Source organism: Solanum lycopersicum, chromosome 11 (genome assembly GCF_036512215.1).
Source record: "Solanum lycopersicum chromosome 11, SLM_r2.1".
NCBI classification, from domain to species: domain Eukaryota; kingdom Viridiplantae; phylum Streptophyta; class Magnoliopsida; order Solanales; family Solanaceae; genus Solanum; species Solanum lycopersicum.
This window is the reverse complement of record NC_090810.1, coordinates 3,866,348-3,882,494: the sequence shown is the minus strand read 5'-3', so window position 1 is coordinate 3,882,494 and position 16,147 is coordinate 3,866,348. Positions and strand designations below refer to the sequence as shown.

Sequence of the window (16,147 nt, the reverse complement as noted above, 5' to 3'; positions counted from 1 at the left end):
GTTATAAATTCAACGATAGATTTAATTAATAATTTGTTTTATTTCGTGCCAAGATCAACGCTACTCCTTTCTACATTTTCCCTAATTTTAAAGTTATATTTAATTTTGACTCTTTATCCTTCTAGGTGGACTTTTACACCTACTTTCAACAATCTAATTTATATTGTTTCGAGCTGAAAATAAGGTATGAGGTATGTCAAAAAAGGCTTGCTAGTAAAATTATATTATTTTGAGTTTTATAGAGCTAATATTATTATTACGCTGTGTTATACAGACGTGACTTGTAAATAATGCTGATACTATTTAACCATATAAACAAAGTATGGGATTACCTCTCTTTATAATTAACGTGAAAGAAATGTTATATTCAAACTTGTTAATTAATGATGAAATACAATTTAATTTCGACTTATCTAGAATATAAATAAGACTTTTTACATCAATAAATTGTTTTAGTAGATGTTTGACTATTGATTGTAGCATTATCTAGTAATCTTTGATAAGAAATATATAATATATTAATTTTTTTACACCAACTCAAGTAAAGCTATTAAAAGGAAATAAAGTGAAAGAAAGAAGTATTATTGAACCTAAAATCAACTTCATGTATTTCATTATTCATTATATACATAATTTAATTTTCAATAAATCAATTATAAAAGTGTATATACACTTAACAATTCAAAAGTTATGAGTTATTGTTATTTTATTGAAAAGAATTACTTAAGTTTCATATCTCGCAAATCACATTAGACAAGTGAGATATGATAAGTTCAACCGAAAAAGATTTTGGCTAAGAAAATCAATCTTCAATCTCCCTTGTGAATACTACATATATATCCTACAAACATACATTTTAATTTCGTTTAAAATTCCAGAAAAATTCACAGTTATTTTTTTTTAAGCATACATTGAATAATTCACTCATACATGATAATTGCCCATAAATTATATAAAAAATATGAATCATACTAACTAAATTCGATATAACAAGATCAAATAATTACATATATTAATGTCAATATTATAATTAACCAAACCACATCTTACACTTCAACAACTAATAAACAAACCCCCCAAGTTCTTAGAATCCTACTTTTTCATTGCCATCCACTTTACACAACTCACATTTATGTAACTTCCAAACAAATCCAACACCCATAAAAGCATTTCACGCCGCGATCGATTTACCTTAATTTGAAAATATTTATTTCAATTTTTTAATAAAAAAGCATATATATATTTTAATATATATACATAGATAATGCAATTGAATTCACTAAACATAAGACTTGAAAGTTGACTCGATACTTTAGAACGTGAGTGAAAATTATATATATGTACTAAATTTTCATTAGTGAAAATTCTGTATACAGCATTACTATCGAATAGAAAAAAATAATAAATAGTAAAGCGAAAGAAAAATCCAAAAATAATATTAACAAAGAAAAACAAAATAATAGAATATTTTGATCATCACAGTTCACAAAATTCTCTCAAATTCACCAGCTTACCTGTCCCCCCCACCCCCTATAAAAGTCCACCCCCCTACCCCACCATAACCCATTATATTATGTATCTATAGGTCAGTATATACAAATTTTCCGGCGAGTTATGCTCCTTCTTAGTCGTCGTCTTAGCTGAGGTGCGGAAATCCGGTGAGGTGATGGCGGACGACGTCGTTCCGAAGACGTTCCGTGCGTTGGTAGAAAGTGCGGAGAAGAAATATGCAAGAGTACGGGATTTACCGGCGTACGGACGGTGGGGAACGAGTAACCACTACTTTCACAAGGTGTTTAAGGCGTACATGAGGTTATGGAAGTATCAGCAGGAGAACAGGATGAGGCTTTTGGAGTGTGGATTACAGCGTTGGGAGATCGGAGAGATCGCTTCACGGATCGGTCAGCTTTACTTTAGTCAGTATATGAGGACTAGTGAAGCGAGGTTTTTACTCGAGTCGTGTATTTTCTATGAAGCGATTTTGAACAGGAAGTATTTTGAAGGTTCTGGAAAAGATCGGATGGTGAGGTTTAAGGAGCTGAGGTTCTATGCCAGGTTTTTGATGGTTTCGTTGATTTTGAACCGGACGGAAATGGTGAACCTGCTGGTTGAGCAGTTTAAAGCTATTGTTGATGACAGTAAAACTGCTTTTCCGGTATAGTTCCTTTTCTTAGTTAATTATGTTTCCATTTTTATGGCTTTGAAGCTCATTTTCAACAACTTGCTATTTTTCGTTCTCGGATGGATGAACTTTGAGTAAATATTTAAATTGGTAGGTTTCAGTCACTGCTATTTCTCTTATCTTATGGAATTGAAGCTTAAATTTAGAAAGGATTTTCATTTGTATGATAGACATACAGTAGTTTAGCTGTCAAATTGAGGAATTAACATGAAATTTGAACATATTTTAGTGGATTTTTAAGTTAGCTTTGGTCAGTCTATTTAGAAAGCCAGAAGTCCATCAATTAAAAGGAATTTGTCAAGATGTAGGGTAAAATCCACAAATTTAGCTGTTAGATTGAGGAATTGACATGATTCCTTTAGCACTTTTCAGTAGATCACTTAAGTTCGCTTTCGCTCGGAGTGTTTGGAAACAAGAATCCATATTTACCTCTAGCAAATTAGGTGCCTCTTCCAGCTCCTTAGTATGGTAAAAAATTGCCCCCGGGTTAAATTGATTAGGTAGGTTGTAATATCATTAGCATACAAGTAGTGCTTTTTAGAACATGTCAAATGTCTGGCATTTAAAGAGCTGTGAGGTACGTACTGTAGCTTCTCCAGGATAAGCTGTCATGCATTTTATTGGTTGAAGTGATTGAGAACTTGTGACAATTGAGTCGTATAGTATGACTTGTATGGATTCAGCTTTGTCATGTAGTACACTTTTGGTTGTAGTGATGGAGATTTGTCTTTTTAGTTCATAGTAAAGAGTGGTCATTGTTTTTATTGGGCTGAGGGCCAATAGGAAACAACCTCTCTACCCAGTCTCTGTGTACAGCCCACCCTCCCCAAACTCACTTGTGGGGTTCCACTGGGTTGTTGTTGTAGTAAAGAATGGTCATTCTCTTAAAAATGGAGAAAAGTTTCAGTTGAGATAACCTTTTTACTGGCTACATGACTAATTCTAGAGTTGTGCTGGGATAAGACCTCCATTAAATAAGAAATGGAAAAAAAAGAAGAGAAAGAGGAAATTAAGTTGTTGGTGCCTTTGTTGTCTTACTTCAAGTTGTTCAGACCTAAAGTTTTGACCATTCCACACAATATTATGTTGGTGTAGCCTGAAAAATGGTTTTATATTCACCTTAATTGCCAAAAGTGCTAACTGCCTCTTTACTTTGTACTCTAGAAGGAACACAATACATACACACTTCTAACCGTTTTGAATGTTTAACTTGCATTCTTACCTATGCATGTGAATAAGGTTAGCATTATGAACTTTGGGGTGGTGCATTGGTGATGGTGAACCCCGCGCAAGCATTCCATGACTTTCTTCCGTCTCTTTCTTTTGCATTTTCTGTAGTGTCAAGAAATACTATTGTTGTTTTGTTCCCTCGCTTTCTTTTGTCTTTTAAATACAGATCTGTGCACATCTTATGTGTATATATGAAACACATCTGTTATAATATACATTTGAAGAGAGAGACATTAAGAAGTTTGGTTGAGTTGTTGCTATATTGGTGATGGTAGTGGTTGTCACTCAAAAATTAAAAAGGAAGTGTGTTCAACATGCTCCTAATGAAACAATGGTCAAGATTATCTTCATATTATCTTCAAAAGGCTCTGAGTGTGAATGCAGTTTTTGTTACGCCCGTTTACTCTATGAACATCCGAGCACTATGTTTTGCAATGGTTACTTAGTGCATAGGAGATGATTCTCATACTTAAATTTTTGGGAACTAGCTGAGCCAGTACAAAGTTGAGAACTGAACAAACTACCCATCATTTCTCTTCTTTTTCACATCCAATGAGAAACTGGTGATTAGTTGGTTTGTAGTTGAATTTACTTTGATTATGATTGGAGCACCCTTGCATCTTCCAATTGCATTAAACAATTTAGTTTTGCTTCAAGCTACTTTAGCCCTGTACTTACTATCGATGTTTCAACAGACATTCTGTACTTCTTTCCGTAAGATGAACCATTGTAATAATTTCACAGGGTACTAACTTCAAAGAGTGGAGACTAGTGGTGCAAGAAATAGTTAGATTTGCAAGAGTTCATTCTCCATCTCCTGATGCCAGGCCTTTGCGATATTGTGCTCTCTTTGATTCACATCCATCATCTCGTCCATACGTGGCTCGCTTCCATGCTAAGAAGGTGCTAAAGTTTCGAGATGCACTGTTGACAAGTTATCACAAAAATGAGGTATTGAAAACATCCACTTACCTCAGTGTTAAGTTGTGCTCATTTTGTTGCACAATTAACCTACCCTCATTTTTATTTCAGGCCAAATTTGCAGAATTAACTCTGGACACTTACAGAATGCTGCAATGCTTGGAATGGGAACCCAGCGGATCTTTCTATCAAAGAAGTCCAGTTGAACCACGAGCAAATGGTGCAGTGACTGACCAATCTATAACTTCTGGACTGATTGACATTAACTTGGCTGCTGAGATGATGGATCCAGCTTTGCCTCCAAATCCAAAGAAGGCCGTTCTTTACCGTCCTAATGTTCCACTGTTGATATCTGTGAGTTCTGTTGTGTTTATTGTGTTCCCATTTGGATTACTCTATATTTAAGGAGTCCTTTACTGAAAAACTGCTTCATATAAAGGGAAAGAATGTAAAATTAATCATGCTGGATATATGATGGTTTAAGTTATATAATTCCGTGTCTTGGGAACTGATCGAACAAATAATTGCTGAAGCACTTGATACTATACAAAACATGGGAAGTAAAACTAGAAATTTGACTATTGTTGCTTATGTTGCCCACTGTATGTTGCCTGAAGGGTCGATGTTAATAATGACTTGTTTGCACCTGAACCCACAATAGCCATTTAAAATAATCTATTTAAACTTTGAATCCTGTTCAAGTGCTCATATCTACTTCGACTATGGAATAATACCTTATCTGAGTGATTGCTTCTCGCGCTCCTCCTTTACAATTTTTGATGTTCCTAGTGTGTATCCTTAGTTGTTTGTTCTGGCACCTGCAGGTTGTCGCTACGATGTGTGAGGAGCTCCCTCCAGAGAGTGTGGTATTAATATATATTTCCGCATCAGGTTTGTGACTTCTAAAAAATGTTTTTTCCTAACCAAAGCATCTGATTAGCTACTTAATTGATGAAATTCAGTTCCAGATATGCTAGTTGTGGCTGAAATCTTAATTCTGTGATATACTTCCAGGAAACACAATTCAGAATACCACCTCGCACACAGAAAGCTCTTCTAGTTCTAGAAAATCTTCGAAGAACAGTGTCTTTTCTCGTACTTCCCATGAACAAAAGAGTGCTTTACATGAAAATTATACCAACACCAATGGAGATACAGGTCAATATTTCGAGAGTTGTTTGTGCTTAGGTCCTAGCAGAAGTGGAGGTATACCAGTAGATGTTGATTTATGTGTAAATAAAATGGTTCATGATTATCTCATTTTTCTAAATCTAACTGCATGATTTTTACTATTTGGATTTTTGCAGGTTCAAATAACCTCTATCCAGGCGATCTTATTCCTTTCACACGAAGACCTCTCTTCCTAATAATCGATAGTGACAACAGCGATGCATTCAAGGCAGGTTTGTCAAAACTGTGTCTAACTCATTGAATGATGATGATCTATCCCTGAGTAAGACACACATTCCAAAGTGTGTCTGGGATTCTACTTGTTGTCTAGAAAGTGTGTAGTGATGCTTTTGAGAGAGAATGACGAGAAATTTTGGTGACTTCTAGTGAGTAATGAGATGCAAAAAACATCGATTATCACAGCTTCTTATGGATATTAATCTGGATATTGTTCAAAACAAAACACAGTAAGCGTATAATGAGATATTGTCAAATTAGAGGTTCCATCATTCCATTTTCTGGCCTTCTAAAGCTCAGTATTTTATTGAAACTGTAGAGAAGTAAAAATCTAGCTTACTCTCATTTGCTCTCAAGAGTATAAGTGGAATACAAAACTAGGTTGGTTCGGTGGTAACATCTGTTATAGATGATCATTTTTCTGTGCTTTAGTTGTTTACAAGTATTGATTTGGCTCTCATAAATTACATTCAATTGATAAAATTATACGGTGGAACATAGGGATGAATAGCCAAAGAGAATCCTGTTGTTTTTCTGCAGGATTAAGTTTCCATTCAGTAAGTTTTTCTGCAGGATTCAGTTTCCATTCAGTAACCTCAAACCTGTCTGCTTACCCAGAGAATCCTAAAAGAGAATTCCTACCTGAGCTACAAACATCTAAGATTTCCAAATGTCTTCCTATCTTGAGACCCTTAGATGATTGTACTGCCATCATTGTTATCTTTGAGTCCTTGCTATGCCTGATAACATGTTGGACTTCTGAATGTCTTGTTCATTGTTCTTGATCATGTTTGTTGAATTATGTGAGGCGGTTCATATTGAAGTGAGTTGTTGAAGAAGGGACAGTTGGATTTTTCCAAATATTTTGTTGCTGCTATTCCCACCTTATATTTTTAAAGCTACTCAAACTCAATTGCTTCTCCTACCAATCATCAATACGAATGGATTGGCTGTTTTTTTCTCGTCTTTTGGGTGGTCGGAAAATTACTGTTGTCAATGTTCTACTTCACATATGACTTATTTTATTGCAAGTTCAATTTAAAAAATAATCTTTGAGGAGGACTATTTCTTTGCTGATACATATCACTTGTTTCTCTTTAGGTTCTACATGGGGCAGAAAGAGGAGAAAAAAGTGCTTTGTTTCTCTCTCCTCTGAGGCCATCATTCAAGAACCCAGGCACTGAGGTAACACAAACTGGAAGTCAGTTCACGTTGTTCTTGGCTGCTCCCTTACAGGCTTTCCGCCAGTTGGTTGGCCTTGTCTCATCTGATGAGGATATGGTAAGTAGATAGCGAAGCTAGTTGCTTTACCGAGCAGTTGTAAGCTGGTCTAACTTTCAACTACTGCTCTTCAGGATTGTTCAGATGCGGCTGATGGCATCATCTCAACTGCATTTGCAGAATGGGAGGTAATCCTCTGTACATCGACTAACCTAGATTTGGTTTGGGCTCAAGTTCTATCTGACCCTTTTCTGAGACGGCTTATTCTCAGGTAAGCATTTTCTGTTTCAACCAATCTCTAGTAATTTCTCTGTTACAAGTTACCACAGGAGCCTACGTAGATACTAACAACATGCTTTTTTGTTTCTTCTGTGTAGATTCATATTCTGTCGTGCTGTGCTTGGTCTATTCTGCTTGCATGAACGTGGCAATGAGTATTTGCCTGTTTGTCTCCCAAAGCTTCCTGATACATTCTCACCAGATTCTGAAACTGTTCAACCAGCTATCAGACGACTTGCAAGACTTCTAAAAGTTGGAGATTGTTTTCGATTTTGACATTCATGAGACGTGAATCGTGATATATGGTGCTCCCTTTATGATGTAAAGAGATCCAGAAACTTACCAGTCAGACGCCACCCTGGTTACCAAAGTGCTGGCTGGAAGTACGAATGCATTCTTTTTAGGTGATCGGTTTACTTAGTTTACATCAAAATATCTTCTTATTTCATGTGCAGAATTTTCGGGGTTTTCTTCATTATTTAGGCTTTCTATAGCAAGCATTTGGTTGGTGATACTGTGCATTTCTAATAGAAGGGGTCAGTCGAGTTTTTGTGTTCAGTTCTTTTTGTTCCTACAGGAATTAGTGCTAATTTGTTCATATGTATGCTGTATTATAGAAGCTGTCGGTTGAATTCTTTAATTAGAGGCTGAGCAATTTCTCTTCCAATTTGTGTTCTAAATTTACTCCAATTCAGTTCTCCTAATTCAGTTCTCCTCCTACTTTGATAATGACCAAAAGAGCTCATTTAAGTTGTATACATCGATAACTATATTATACATGTTTTTCACCATAGTGTAATTCGACATGCACTAAAGCCCTTTATTGTAAAATATTTAAAATAACTTGTATAGAGGTGAGCGAGTGATGAAAACCTAACTTAAAATGCACGTAAATGATACAATGAATTGATTACTATTCAGGGAGGTTGTAGAAATATCTGAGTTCACGAAATTATGACAGATTAAATGGTTTTAATATTTCGCTCAAAATAAAAGATTATGACAGATTAGAATGTTTTAAAAGTATTCGCTCAAAACAAAAATTATGATAGAGTAGAATGATTTTAACGAATTCGCTCAAAACAACAACTATGACAGATTAGAATGATTTTAATGTATTCGTTCAAAACAACAATTACGATAGATTAGAATGATTTTAACGTATTTGCTCAAAATAGAAACTAGGATAGATTAGAATGATTTTAATGTATTTGCTTAAAACATAAATTACGATAGATTAGAATTATTTTAACGTATTCGCTCAAAACAGAAACTACAATAGATTAGAATGATTTTAACGTATTCGCTCAAAACAGAAACTACGATAGATTAGAATGATTTTAACGTATTCGCTCGAAACAGAAACTACGATAGATTAGAATAATTTTAACGTATTCGCTCAAAACAAAAACTACGATGGATTAGGATAATTTTGACATAATCGCTCAAAACAATTCCATATGTACAAGTTAAAACAAAATTTCAGTACGTTATATTCACATAAAACATCAATTCATAACAAGGTTTTTAAATGAACGTATGAGATACAATAAATTCCTGACAGCTCATGGAGTATCTATAAATACCCAATTATTCAGATATGATTAACTAGACTCATTTTAACGTATTCGCTCAAAACAATTTCACATATACAACTATTTATACCGAGATTTTAACATACAATATTCACTCACTTACCATGTCATATTCCAAATATGAATAATATATAGCTTCCTATTTTCTAGTTTAGTGTAGTTAACTTCAACCAATAAGAATCGAGTATTATGCCCTCTCAATCCACTACAAACTACTAACTTCCAATCTGAACCGTCAAATCATTTCCTCTTCCATAAATCTTAGCCGTCCAATTAGTTTGGAGAAAACACAATTAACACCTTTATCAACCGTCGATACCTAATAAGAAAACACAGAGATCAACAAATCTCAACCGTCCATTTTTCTCCTTCGTCGTCTTCCACACACAAACAATATATATAGGTATTAACCTCTAAACCTTTGAAAACTTTCGCTCACCAAGCAGATTAAGAAGAAGAAGAAGAAGAAGAGAAGAAAAAGGTGATTTTTTAATAATATTTTTATTATTTATTTTGAATTTTGCTTCGCCGCGCGGTTGGTTTTTTTGAATTGTTGTTTGTATTTCAAGTCAATTTTGATCTGTTTGCATTTCTATGATTAGGGTTTGTGATTATATGAGTTGGGTTTTTTTTGTTTTTGGGTTTTCCTCTTTTTTTTTGTGTGTTTAAAGATTGGGTTTTTGAATAAATGTTGGATCTTTTGATTGTTTGATTATCTCTCGTTTGTAATTTTGGAATTTATTGTAGAGTAATGGGTGTTTCTTTGATTTGTAATTGGGGTTCTGTTGTTAATTGTTCTTGAATTTGCTTTTAAATTTAGGAATTTGTATGGAATTATATTTTAGAGCGCTTTCAACAACAACAATAAACCTAGTGGAGTTCTGTAAAGTGGGGTTTGGGGAGGGTAGATTGTAAGCAGAAACAGAAAGACACTTGGCTCAAGCAAACCACAGCAGTATAAGTTTTGTTTTCTATAATTGGGTTTTTGTTGTTAGTTCTCTAGACTAATGTGTGAATGTATATGATTGGGGATTTTTGGGTTATAGATGTTTTAAGATTTGTATATGGAAGAACAGAATGTTTTGTTTAGTAGTGATATATTTGAGTCAGAAAGTTTTTGGTACAATCTCCAAGTTTGTAGAGCAAAATTGGATCTTTGTTTAGTGTTTGATGTTAATTTTGTATGTTTCTTCTGTAAGCTCTCTTGTGTTGCAGGTTATTACTGCAAAAATTGATTCTTTTCTTTGTTTTTGTTGTAATCGTGGAAGTATTGGCTGTGTTGTTTTCAGATGGCTCGTACCAAGCAAACTGCTCGTAAGTCTACTGGAGGAAAGGCCCCTAGGAAGCAACTTGCTACCAAGGTTTCTCATTTTTACTTGGCTGTCCTTTTTATGAAATTGTATGTTGCTGTTTGATATCTAACAATGTGTGTTTTTATTTGAATTAGGCTGCTCGTAAGTCTGCTCCTACTACAGGTGGAGTGAAGAAGCCTCACAGATACCGCCCTGGTACTGTTGCTCTTCGGTAAGTATTGATTGATATACTTTCTGGATGAAGATGTTGATTCTATAATTATCGTGTTCTCTTGATCATTAATTGAATGTAGTAAGTTACTTATTTCTTGATCGTCGAATGTGTGCTTACCTATTACAGTTTCTGATATTATGCAGTGAAATCCGTAAGTACCAGAAGAGTACTGAGCTCTTGATCAGGAAGCTTCCCTTCCAGAGGCTTGTTCGTGAAATTGCCCAGGACTTCAAGGTAAATTTTGTGCTATATTGTGTCATTGGGTCTATGGTCTGCTTTATGGTTTAGGTGTTTGATTAATTGGTTCCCTGTGTGTCTCGTTTGGTTTCAGACTGATCTGCGTTTCCAGAGTCATGCTGTGTTGGCTCTTCAAGAGGCTGCTGAGGCCTACTTGGTTGGTCTGTTTGAGGACACCAATCTTTGTGCCATTCATGCCAAGCGTGTGACCATTATGCCCAAGGACATTCAGCTTGCTAGGCGTATTAGGGGCGAGCGTGCTTAAGTTGATCAACCATGGCAGTTCTATTGTTGCTCTTTTTAGATTTTTCTTTTTGTGAAGACTTAAAAAGTTGGTAATGAAATCTAATAGTAGGGATAATGTCGTATGTTGATGCTTATTTTTGTAAGGTGGGTTGGAGGTGTGCTGTAATTGTTGTTCTGTTTGGGGGCGGAAAGTCTTAATAGTATCTGTTTGAATCTCTCTTGATGTTTTTGTTGTCACACTTCTGGTGTTGAACAATATTTCAAAACTTGCATCTTATGGTTTAGTTCAACTACTGTTTGGTAATATCGTCTCTCTTCATCTTGTATGTCCGCGACTTCAGACTTGCTATTAGCTCTCTTTTTTGGTTCAAATTTGAGTTTTGGTATCATTGTATGATGATGAATTCCCGCAGGGTGATACCTTTGTGCTTGTTATTGTGAATACTTGGTAGCATTGAACAATGTGTTCTTTGTGGGCTGTGTGATACATCAAACCTACATTTGCAATTCTTGGAAAGAGTCATCAACTTGACTCCCTATTAGTTGCTTTCTTTGACTCCTCGTGGAGTATAGCTCACATTATGTTGAGCAAAATGAAAACACACAAACTCGTCATGATTCATGTGTACTGCTGTAGTACATTGTGCGCGGACATTACCACTAACTCGAATGGACCTACTATTTTGATTACTTAGTTGTTTGTTTCATTTCAACCTTCTATTCATATCTCTAATGTTTCTCAGCCATTTTCCAAGCTTCAAGCTCAAAACTTTCCTCCCTTACTTTGAACGTTATTCTTCCCGCTGCACAAGAAAACCCCATAAATCACCTGAATTTGTATACGCAAGCAATGTGAGGATCAATGAATTGGCACGACAAGGCAAACTTCAACGTGCCCGGAAGGTGTTTGATGAAATGTTGGAGAGAGATGTAATTTCTTGGAATTCAATGATTACGGCCTATTGGCAAAATGGGTATCTCCGTGAGTCAAAGGAACTCTTTGTATCAATGCCGGAGATGAATGTAGTGACTTGGAATTCAATGATTGCGGGTTGTGTGGAAAACGATTGCATTGATGATGCTACTATGTATTTTAGAACTATGCCTGAACGGAATATTGGGTCTTGGAACGCGATGATTTCAGGTTATGTTAAGTATGGTATGATGGAGGAAGCAGCGAGGTTGTTTGATGAGATGCCAAAAAAGAATGTCATTTCTTATACCGCAATGATTGATGGATACATGAGGAAAGGTGAGATTGACAAGGCAAGGTTACTTTTTGAACGTATGCCACATAAAAATGAGGTTTCATGGACAGTGATGATTAGTGGGTATGTAGAGAACGAATGTTTCGATGAGGCAAACAAACTGTTTCAAAAGATGCCAGATAAGAATGAGAATGTGGTTGCAATGACAGCAATGGTTGTTGGGTACTGCAAGGAGGGGCGGGTGGAGGAAGGAAGGATTCTGTTTGACGGAATACTATTTAAAGATAACGTTGCATACAATGCCATGATTTCAGGTATGCACATCTAGACACTTTAGCTTGTCTCCATTGTGTCAGTTGAACACTAAACTTGCAAAATGATCATCTAGGAACCTCCCAAAATTATGTGTACGTTAGAGTCATGTCTTTGAGACACAGTGGGAACGAGTTGAAGTATTTAGTTGCAAGTTAAGGTGTCTAGATATTGACTCTCAAAGTTGGAACGCTTACTTGCTAGCCGAACCAAGTTTGAGTATCTGTATATCAGCATATTGTATACTCCCTGTAGTGATTAAATTGATATCTCACAGGTTATGCACAAAATGGACACAGCGAAGAGGCACTCAAGTTACTGGTCGAGATGCTTAGGATGTCTCTTCGACCAGATGAATCTCTATTTGCTTCAGTTCTTTCTGCATGTGCTGCTCTCGCATCTCCTGTAGCTGGTAGACAAACTCACGCAGTTGTTATTAAACATGGGGCCGACTCCAATGTCTCTGCGTGCAATGCTCTGATTACTATGTATAGCAAATGTGGCAGCATTTTTGAGTGTGAGTTAGCTTTTGAACTAATCACAAGCCCAGACCTCATCTCTTGGAACACTATAATCGCTGCCTTTGCACAGCACGGGTTATACAAGAAAGCAGTAGCATTTTTGGAGCGAATGGTTCTCAGAGGATGTGAACCAGATGGTATAACATTCCTCAGCTTATTATCTGCTTGTGCTCATGCAGGGTTGGTTAGTCAGAGCGTTTCATGGTTTGACTCAATGACGAGAAACTACAACATTACTCCAAGACCTGAGCATTACGCTTGTTTAATTGATATACTTGGACGAGCAGGTCAGCTAGACAAGGCTTACAACGTTATCCAAGAATCACCTTTTCAAGCTGATTTAGCAGCATGGGGTGCCCTTCTTGCTGGCTGTCGCGCTCATTCCAATGTAGAACTTGGACAGCTTGCTGGAACGAGAGTCATGGAATTAGGCGGTGAGAGTTCAGGGCCTTACATCATGTTATCTAACCTATACGCTGAAGCAGGTATGTGGGGCGAGGTCACGAGAGTGAGAGGGTTGATGAAAGAACATGGAATCAGAAAGCAACCGGCGTATAGTTGGACAGAGATTGAAAATAAGGTGCATTATTTTCTCGGAGGGGATATCTCTCATCCAAAAATTCGCGAAATACGTATGATACTCAAGCAGATGAACTTGCAGATGAAAAAAGTTTTGGATTTCACTGACTTTTATACTTCATAGATGAGTTATCTGATGTTTTGTGATTGCAATTCCGACCCAATGTATTTATAAGTGAGGCATCATGCTCAATACGAATTTAAATTAATCGAAATAGTGGATTAATCTAGTTTGTTTTTATTGATTTCAAGAAACATAGATTATGAGAATTATGACATCTTGGAGGATAGTTATAATTACTCCGGGGGGAGGTACATTGCATTAATGAACCCTTTCGGAGGAAAATTATATTATTTATATATGGTTAAAATAAGTTTATATGTATATATATAATACATGTTGAATCCCCTTCGACTATCTATTTCTACGAATCTCCTTATTGAAAATTCTAGCTTTCGCCTCTAATTACTCTGGCTTATTGCTAGGGACTCGAATACTCTTTAATTTTCCATTGCGTCTTAAAATTAATTAGTCATTGATCACACCCCACAATTTTCGTTGTAATTCTTAATATTCTCTTGAAGTCAAGTTTACGATATAAATCAATTAAATAATTTTCTAACTTAAACATGAGGATATTGTACTTAAGAATCATTAACCTAGATGGAGATCTAGTGTCAGTGGGAGGGTCAAAGTAATTTTAAAAGTTCAATCTTTTTTAGGGTTGTGATAAAATTCAAATTATTAGAAATTTTTTTTCACCAAGACTGAAACTTCAGTTTATAAAATAACTTTTTTGTATGCTACTAGATGAATGCTACCAATTTTCTTGTATTTCCAGTAAGATATAGAAGGTAGTTCATATTCCTTGTATTGATACTTGTGAAGGTCACATCTAAGTGTAGGAGATGATGACTCTAGTATTAGTACTGGGTTCGAAAATCTTACGGAAATTATTCCCCTCAAGTATTCTAGGTTTATGGAATATATTCTCCCATGATAAAACGATCTTATCCACTGATGAATCGATATCTAAAATCACAGTGTCAGCGAATAACTCAACGGCAGTAAAATACACTTAAAATACTAGATTTAGTAGTAGTAGAAGAAGTCAAGAAAATTTATTTTATTAAAATGAGAAGATATCCCTCAATTTATAGAAAACAAAGGCTGGTGTGGAAAAAGTTCTTATTGTCCTTATCGGAATTGTCTCAATCCTTTGGAAAAGTCTCAATCATTTGGAAAAGTCTCAACCTTTCATAACAATCACAATTTTTCATAAAAATCGCAACTTTTTCATAGAAGTTACAATGTTTTCATAAAACTCGCAACTCTTCAAAAAAATCACAATTTTTCATTTTTCATTTACACATTTTAAAACCCAATATTATATAGGTTGCATGAATAAAGAGCGAGGTAGAATAATATTAATGGGTGAAATGAAGAGTTGATCGTTACAAAAGTTACTATCACTAATAACCACATTCTTCGAGTAAAGAGGCACAAATATAATATCAACAAATGAACATAACATGATATATAACGAACAGATAATATAATTTTAGTAACATCAAAATGTCACACCAACAATAATCCAAACATTAGGCAAAGAAAAGAAGTCAGCAATTTAGTAGTTGTTTTTTATGGACCCTAAACTCATGAAAAGTTATAGAATTATGAAAAAAAAGGAGAAAAGAAAATGATAAATATACTTGCTTTGATTTTTATTAAGAAAATAATTTATTTAGCTGAGTAGATATCCTTTATAATTTGGAAGAAAATTGATGAAATCGAATGTGGTATTATAAAAAGCTTCTTATGTGTTTACACATACTATTTATACAGAATCTTTGGTTTCTCCCAAATTTGTCCAAGTACATTTAGTTTGAATATATATATATATATTATATATATATATATATATATATATATATATTTAGTTTTTATCGTGTCACATCGTTATGTCTTGTTTCATATAACAACTGATTTGGTATAGTTATATCTTCTTTTTTTCTTCTCATTATTAGTTAATAATCATACTTTCATCATTTATCCTATGAATTATTTTCTCTTCTCATTTTTATTGACTTATTAGTTAATAATCATACTTTCATCATTTATCCTACGAGTTACTATACCATACCCTAATTTTTTCTTCTTCTAGTATTATCCTTTTACAAACGAAAAACGATATAACTGTATCTATTAAAACAAGACAGTACGATACATTATGAAATAATGTGTAACAAAGATGTAATTAGTAGAGTTGATTTTTTCATATGATCACTTAATTATCAGTTATTATTACTTCAGAAAAATATTTTTCTTTTACAAAAAAAATTGAACTTTATGAGATATTAACTATTAGTTAAATGATCATATAAAAAATAGGTATTTCATGAATGCAAATTTAAATTTAACCGGAACTCTAATATTACCGCCACAATAAATTTCTTCCAAATTGATATTTTTCTGACTTTCTAAAAAATAGAATTTCCTGTTAAGTAGGTAACATAACCCAATACTTATTAGAGATTATAATAATTAATTTTAAATTAATCCATTATTAAACTAAATATTAATTAAAACAAATTTCAACGTCATGTTTGCCGGCTCCTAGACAAAGTCAGACTTCTCTCAACTCTAAGCATTCTCCATGTCTCCTTTTATTTTATTAAAAT

At 34.6% G+C, this 16,147-nt stretch overlaps 3 protein-coding genes across 4 annotated transcripts; all 3 read left to right on the top strand.

Annotated features, from left to right (window-relative positions):
- Positions 1–1,440: 1,440 nt before the first annotated feature.
- On the top strand, positions 1,441–7,907 carry LOC101262582 (uncharacterized). Of its 2 annotated transcripts, none has more exons than XM_010314335.4 (9): positions 1,441–2,155; positions 4,157–4,363; positions 4,445–4,687; positions 5,158–5,224; positions 5,348–5,539; positions 5,641–5,732; positions 6,842–7,021; positions 7,096–7,232; positions 7,339–7,907. In XM_010314335.4, exons 1-9 carry the CDS (start codon positions 1,667–1,669, stop codon positions 7,514–7,516), a joined length of 1,785 nt encoding a protein of 594 aa, XP_010312637.1. In that variant the 5' UTR covers positions 1,441–1,666; the 3' UTR covers positions 7,517–7,907. The 2 variants fall into 2 exon arrangements, 1 of the variants encoding a protein (XP_010312637.1); XR_002026158.3 differs by having other exon boundaries at positions 1,468–2,155; positions 5,641–5,736.
- Positions 7,908–8,850: 943 nt separating this feature from the next.
- On the top strand, positions 8,851–11,149 carry LOC101262275 (histone H3.3). The gene is made up of 5 exons (XM_004250067.5): positions 8,851–9,316; positions 10,125–10,196; positions 10,283–10,359; positions 10,506–10,596; positions 10,694–11,149. Exons 2-5 carry the CDS (start codon positions 10,125–10,127, stop codon positions 10,862–10,864), a joined length of 411 nt encoding a protein of 136 aa, XP_004250115.1. The 5' UTR covers positions 8,851–9,316; the 3' UTR covers positions 10,865–11,149.
- Positions 11,150–11,362: 213 nt separating this feature from the next.
- Positions 11,363–13,720, top strand: LOC101260295 (pentatricopeptide repeat-containing protein At4g02750-like). Its single transcript, XM_004250466.5, has 2 exons — positions 11,363–12,367; positions 12,643–13,720. The coding sequence occupies exons 1-2, from the start codon at positions 11,578–11,580 to the stop codon at positions 13,587–13,589; spliced, it is 1,737 nt and encodes a 578-aa protein (XP_004250514.1). The 5' UTR covers positions 11,363–11,577; the 3' UTR covers positions 13,590–13,720.
- The last annotated feature ends 2,427 nt before the right edge of the window (positions 13,721–16,147 follow it).